General features: G+C 50.3%; 1 protein-coding gene across 1 annotated transcript; it reads left to right on the top strand.

Moving 5' to 3' along the window:
- The first annotated feature begins 5726 nt into the window (after positions 1-5726).
- GJA5 (gap junction protein alpha 5) lies at positions 5727-7130 on the top strand. Its single transcript, XM_058018290.1, has one exon. It carries the CDS (start codon positions 5727-5729, stop codon positions 6837-6839), a length of 1113 nt encoding a protein of 370 aa, XP_057874273.1. The 3' UTR covers positions 6840-7130.
- Positions 7131-7495: the final 365 nt, after the last annotated feature.

Here is a 7495-nt window from a genome sequence, read left to right as displayed (position 1 = left end):
TCTTTTTCATGAACTCTGAGATTTTCCACATTTGGAGAGGGGGGAAAAGCACACCTCGTCAAGAATAACAAGCTGTCTGCAGCTACAAGTAGGGCCAGTGCTCTGGATACCAGTGTGACCCTTCCAGAATTCACAGTGAACTTGGGAGGAGTAGAAAGATAAGAAACATTGGATGCCTGTGTTGTAGGACAAGAGCTGTTAACACAGAGCTCTTCTTCTCCCATGAGATTTCAGCTCTAGAGTCAAAGTCACTCTGATACTGGCTCAACACAGGACTTTGAACCCAAGGAACTAGAATGGAACCTATGCAAACACGTCAATTATTTTTCTTTAAAAGCATAAGTACAAAGCTATTTATTGCAGGTTCATGTGCAGATCAGAGTTACAAATTTGGCTAAAGAACTGGCCTGGTTCAGGCAGAAACTTATCATAAGCACACGTGTGCATATATGAAGCCAGAGAGATGGTGTTTGGACAGAAATGCCTGACAGGTTGTTGCTTGTCCATTGTATATCCATAGGAAGGAGCCAATGCCAGTAAACTCTGAACAAAAAGATACCTGCTGAGGTGGGCTTTAGCATCACAAATCCTCTGTAATTCAAAGTACTGCATAGTGCATTTCTAACTCTGTTCATCATTTAATACTGTAATCCTTGTGTCCCCACCAAATGCAAAACAAAACAAAACACAAAAAAACAAACAAAAAAAAAAACCAAAATACCTCTGGTTCTGCCAGGTGTACCCACTATAGAAGGGCAGCAGGACAGGGTTTTCTTTCAGCTAGCCAAGTCAGTGTTGTCTGAGGGCACTGGAGTCTGTAGAAGCAGATGTGCAGTAGAAGCAGCGTTGTGTTGCTGTCATGAGGTTTCAAAGGCAGTGCTGCGTAGAAAAAAGGACACAATCTTGCAAGTCCCAACCTCTGAGCTCTGTCCCCAAACTGTCTCTGACACAGTGACCTCAAACAAGCAGTTTGTCCCCTCTGTACCCCAGTGATCACCATCTGCCAGAGACAAGTGACATCTGCACTGCATGGGATGCTGAGGCTGCTAACAAGGGGCTGGAGCTCCTAGAGTAAAGCAGCATTAACCAACCTCCAGTGCAGAGCCTCAAGTACCCATCCCAAGTGCCTACAGCTGTGAGTGCACAGTTTGGCACTGTGGGCCCCACTTCTGTCTGGGTTCAGCCTAACAAGGGTCAGCACAGGGCAAAGATCTCTGCCCACTCACCCACCATGATCTGCTGTGCCACGTGCTGGCCTGGACCTGTATGAGATAACACAGCTGGAGGCAGGAAAGCCACGAGCATTTCCTAGGCACTGTCCATGCCCCAGCCAGCCTGGATGCCCCACTGCAATGTCACTGCTCACGTGCCCAGCACCCAGAGGGGACTGCTGCCTCCTCATCCAGCAGCTTGGAGGGGATGCACTTCTTGCATGACATCCACAAAGAGCCACGTGTCTGGAATGTGAGCTTCTTAAAACATCCTGGGCCCTCCACCTCGTTGTGAAATCTCATTAATTCCCAGAGACACACATTTGTACCTGATTGAGCAAATCACAGAGACTGGGCAAAAATGCAATGGCTTTGAATCAGATCCTTTCCCCCTCCCTGGGAACTGTGCTTGCCTCACACAAAGGAGCCTTCCTTGGAGAGCCTCTCCTGGTGCCCCTGGGATCTGCCACGGGGAGAGGTGAGCCCAGCAAGGGAGAGCAGAAACAGTGTCATAATCAGACTCTCCACTTTATTTTAGAAACATCCCGCAGAGATGGCGACCTCCTGTCACCTCCCTTGTGGGAAAAGCTAGCTTGAAGTGTCGAGCTCAGCTATTTATATCCCTGCTGATAGTCTTGCCTGTCTCCTGAAGAGGGGAAAACTTTCTTCCTAGCCACCTCCAGGGAAATAAACTCCTATAAAGTTGATTGCACAGAAACAGCCCTCCTGGCTCTCTGGTGTGGATTTGCAGGCTGCTCATCAGAGCCCCAGTGATGTGAAATGCTCTCCTGTCCTTCAGAGCACGTGGCATCGCCAAGAGGATGGGCAAAGCTGCTCAGAGGGCAGCAGATACTTTCTCTCCTGCAGATAAAGGTGGTGCAAAAAAGGAATGGCAGAGAGCAGCCCGTGGCTGGGTGTGCTAGCAGGTGCCGTCCCCGCCGGGGTATTTTTATCGCGGAATTTGGCAGTCACAAGGCAGCCCGGAGCTGAGCAGACTCCATGCCCGGCCCGTGGGGTGATGCTCAGTTTTCCTCAGCTTCAGTGGGGCTGCAGGTGATGATTGAGCAGGGCTGGCCATGGTGCTGGGTCAGTGCCAAGCTGCCCTGCTCTGTGTCACACACGCTTCTCCCAGTGCCAGGGTCCCGTGACGGCGCCCAGCTCCCGTGGGGATCCAGCCAAAAACTGCCAGCAAAAAACATGGAAGGGCAGTGACACAGCCCACAGCTGCTCCTGAATATGCATGACCCTGCTGCCAAGACTATCTTCTACCAGGTGCTGAGACCCTACAAAAATACCCAGAGGTGCTTTTTGCCCGGTCACACCAGAGTGAGACAAGATTTGTCCGACTGAGGCCAAATTAGGAATATAAAAGGCTGCGGATGCTCAGACGCTGAGAGGTCAAAGTATGTGAGGGCAACAGTAGTCTGGGACTGAGGAAAAAGAGCTATATGGAAAATTCCCAAGAATAGTAAAGCTATGAGGAGAAAGGCTAGGTCAGGGGCAGCTCTGCACAGCCAGGAAAAGCTGTCAGGAGGTGACAATCCTTCTTTTCTTGCTGGCAGCAGAGAACTAGATGCTCTCAAAGACCCTTGGTCTGGCGCTGCAAAAATAGCTCGCTCTAAGTATCAAATGTCTAAGCCAAAAATGCTGCTCTAGGAGGGAAACTCCTTCTCTTGGTTTCCAAAATCTGTTCCCCTGTGGCCACCTAGGCCCTTGCAGCAGCCACCTCAGCTCTCTACGGGGCTGTAGCAGGATGATCAGGAGGCACCTCTGGGCTGTCCCTTCTTTGGACAGTCTGTGCAGGGGAGGGCAGAGGAAATGTCCCTATTATCTAGCCTAAGCCTCATGATCCTTCTGATTTACAGCCTCTTGAAATATTCTGTGCATGTGTGAGACAGGTAAATTGCTGTCCTTCTTGCATCCCTTAACATTTTTCATTTCTGGATTCCTCTTGCACTTCTGTTTGCTTTACTTTGTGTACTGCAAATCCTGATTTTTAAAATTTACAAGTGTCTAGACTTAGTAGCCATCAGCCATCCCTGGGGAAAGCAAGCTGTTATAAAACCCCAAACAACCTGCACACAGTAGAATGGATGGGAAGAGGGGCTCAGTTTGTGATTGTACTTCCCTGTGGCAGTAAGTAAAAACAGCCTGTGCACAGCCAGGGAGAGCTGTGCTCATATTTACACAGCCAAGCAAGGTGAAACAAGAAAAGGCATGTGTAAACAACATAAACTCACCTGGAAAAGTGCTGCCTTGCAAGGAATATTCCCCACATACAGCTGTGCTGCAGCACAGTGATGTTGGACACACGTAACACCGAGCTGTAGGCAGCTGGTTGCCTTCTCTGCACTCTGGGGGAAAAAAGCAAACACGCTGATCTCAGTGCCACAGTCTGTAAATATTTCCCATCACTGATTTATCTGCCTGTGTTTAATCCCCTGGTGCTCCTGGAATGAAGCCATATGCTAATCTCTCCAGAATGCAGCAACTGCACCAAAGCCATCTCAGAAGGTAAGACAGACCCACACATTCACCAGCTTCCACCAGTGCAGGCGAGAGCAGCCAGAAAGACCAGCTGATTTTCTGTGTGTCTGCTCCTCCAGCTCTGGGCTGGCAGCAGACCAAAGCTTCTGCATATGCCAAGCAGCCACCAGGATCTCCATCCATCAGCATGATTGCAGCGTGCCTGCCAGGGCAGGAAAGAGCCAAGGCCCATCCTTTGCTTCCTGTGTGTCCCTGCTCACATGGCTTCTGACAGGTAGTGGGACAGTGGCCACTGCCCTGGCTCCCTTCCTGAGCAATCCCCACCTTCCCCAGGGCAGCCCTCAGCAGCACCAGGAACTGGAAAATTCACCTTTTGATCTTGGTCCCATCCATCCTTGCAGCTGGACACAGCACAGGAACAGAGCGTGGGATGAATTACGGCGTGTGCTGCTACATTAAATTATATCACTCACATAACTAGAGGAGGGGATATTTTTCCCTCAACAAGTGTGTCTGTTCTCCAGCTTTTGCTCACAGGAAATCTACACAATATTGCTACAGTAAATTTTCAGCTTTTAACAGTGTCTGCTCTCCACAAATGTTCTTTGCACTATAAAAATAATTGGCTCCTAAAGACAGGACAAGGAACAATAAAGGAGAGTTAACAATTTGGTCCCTGTGGCTTTGGGATTTACCTTGACTAGTGCTTTTAATATTTCATTATGATGATTATTTTTACATTAACTTATTAAAGTGCTATTTTCCAAAAGAATGACTGTGGGAGGACATTAGCTCCGAGGTAATAGAGCACACTTTATAGCACCCAGCCCTTAACTCTCACCAGGGAGAGCTTTGCAGTGCCCTGGCAAGGTAAGTATGGTGAGCATAACTGGATCAAATGATTGCTCAAGCACTCCCACAGAGCCTCACAAAAGCTGCACTAAACCCACTGCTCTCTTTTTATCCATCAGGTTAAGTGACCTGGCCAGAAACAGTCTGTCAGAGTCAGGAACAAAACTGAAACAGGCCCTCCTTCATTTCCACTTTGCAATCCTACTCCCAGTCCAGCAAACCTTTCCTGTCATCAGACCACCTACCATCAGCACTTCCCAGGAGTGCTGGTCCCTGGGAGGCACTTCAAAGGAGGCTTTTTTCTTTGTCTCTTTCATTTGAACTGTGAAATTTTCCTCATAATTTAAGAAAAGCAGAAGGAGCAAGACCCACCATTTATATTTTGCAGCAGTTCCCTCTCAGAGGGATGCATGACAAGGTGGCAGAAGATTTGGTTTCCAGAACTGGCACAGCCCACCAAAGTCTTTACACTCCCCTAAACATTTGCAGCTTGTAAATGAAACACTTACAGCTGAAAACACTGCAAAACCAAAGCAAAACCTACAGACAGGGAGCAGGTGGGCAACAGAGGGGTTTTCTCTGTGCTTCAGTGGTGGCACTGAGCCCATAAAGGAAACCCAGAGCTGCACACACTTCACATTCCAGGTGCTGGTGCAGGTATTACACAAAGGCAACATCTGACAGTGCCACTGCTCAGGCCAGGCTGTAGATTCCACTCTTATGTCCCAGGGGTTCAGCCCACAAAGGACTTCCCAGAGTGCAGTCTACAGACAGATGAATGCTGCTTTATTGCATCCATTACTCCACAGAGGATGCAATATGCAGATCACAGGGAAAGGACTTTCTCAATCAAAAATAAATCTGGCTCACCCTCAAGGTTTTGGGAACTCATTTAGCAGGCTGTGGATGAGTTATGTAAAAAAAAGATCACTTTTTGTTTCAGTAGCTGAATTTAAAAAGAATTCCCAAGAAACGCAAGGTTTCCAGCAAAACAGACCTCATTCATTTCAGGGCACATGAAAACATTTCCTCTGGTACAAAACAAAAAAAATCCATTTCACTCCATCCATTACCAGCTGAGCATTTCCTAACCCTCCTTAGAACCGCTCTCTGCTCTCTCCCAACAGAAGCTTGTGCTCAGCTCTCAAGACTCCTCACCCCTCCTGGTGAGCAGCAATGGGCGAGTGGAGTTTCCTGGGCGACTTCCTCGAGAAGGTGCACAAGCACTCCACGGTGGTGGGGAAGGTCTGGCTGACCGTGCTCTTCATCTTCCGCATGCTGGTGCTGGGGACGGCGGCGGAGTCGTCCTGGGGGGACGAGCAGTCCGACTTCATGTGCGACACGCAGCAGCCCGGCTGCGAGAACGTCTGCTACGACAAGGCCTTCCCCATCTCCCACGTGCGCTTCTGGGTCCTGCAGATCATCTTCGTCTCCACGCCGTCCCTGGTGTACATGGGCCACGCCATGCACACGGTGCGCATGGAGGAGAAGAGGAAGATGAAGGAGGCAGAAATTGAGGCCCGAGAGAATAAAAATGGTGCTGACGCCTACTACCAGCAGAAGTGCTCCCTGGCAGAGAAGGAGACTAAGCTGTCTGGCTGGGATGAAGCAGGAGGCCAAATCATACTGAGGGGCAGCCTGCTGAACACCTACGTGTACAGCATTTTGATCCGCACCGCCATGGAGGTGGCCTTCATCGTGGGGCAGTACGTGCTGTACGGGATCTTCCTGGAGACGCTGTACATCTGCCAGCGGGCACCGTGCCCCCACCCTGTCAACTGCTACGTGTCCCGCCCCACCGAGAAGAACGTCTTCATCGTCTTCATGCTGGCCGTGGCAGTGCTCTCCCTCTTCCTCAGCCTGGCCGAGCTCTACCACCTGGGCTGGAAGAAAGCCAAGGAAAGGTGCTCCAGGTCTTACAAAGCCAGCCCCAGCACGGCCCCAGGCAGGCTGGAGTCTGCCCCGCAGGCGGACAGGCCACAGATGTACACCCCGCCCCCGGATTTTAACCAGTGCCTGTCCAGCCCCAACGGCAAGTTCATCAGCCCCTTCAGCAACAAGATGGCCTCCCAGCAGAACACCGCCAACTTCGCCACCGAGAGGGTCCACGGCCAGGAGGATGCTGCTGGGGAAGGGCCCTTCCTCAAGTCCAGCTACGTGGAGAGTCCGGAGGTGGCCAGTGAATGTGCAGCCCCTGCCTTCCCCGAGAGCTACTTCAGCGAGAAACGCCGGCTCAGCAAGGCCAGCCGTGCCAGCAGCAAGGCGAGGTCGGATGATTTGTCTGTGTGACCTGTCTCCAGCAGGGATAGGAGAAGGAGCTGTCCCAGCACTCAGTAAAACTTCTGCAAAGTGGGCTCCAAACTCTTACCCCTAAGCTCCCTGTTTTAATATCCTCTCTCTATCCTGTCCAGACAGCACCTCTCACAGCTCAAGGCAGGGGCAACCACAGGCACTGAAGAGAGACACCAGCCTTGTGCTATGAAGCCCTCAGCTGTATTTTCACCATGGAACCCACAGGGATTAGAGACTCCCACCCTTAGCCTGGTAGAGCAGGGGCCAGCAGACTGCTGCCCAGTGGGTACCCACTGAGACACTGTATTCAACACACTGACTGGGCCTCTACATCTTTGTGCTCTCTATCCAACACCTGCAACATCAGCCTGGCAGTTACACTGAGCTGAAGCTTCTCTCACCTGCAGGGAGCAGAAACACACCAGTCGGCTTTCTGAAAGAGAGATTTTCTCACCTGCTTCATTTTGGCTCTTTCTAACCCTCCCTTTCTCTACCTGAGCCCAGATATTTTATACCAGTTTACCTACACAATAAATCCTACTTGAATTTTTTGACCCTGTGTATATAACAACTCTTCCCCATAAATAAGGACATCTGTGGTCCCCAGTGCACAGCTGCCTCATGTCTAACGTTGGAATCCCTTCCTCATTCCT

This window comes from Melospiza georgiana, chromosome 2 (genome assembly GCF_028018845.1).
Source record: "Melospiza georgiana isolate bMelGeo1 chromosome 2, bMelGeo1.pri, whole genome shotgun sequence".
NCBI lineage: Eukaryota > Metazoa > Chordata > Aves > Passeriformes > Passerellidae > Melospiza > Melospiza georgiana.
Note: the sequence above shows the minus strand (reverse complement) of the source record. Positions and strands in the feature narration are given on the sequence as shown.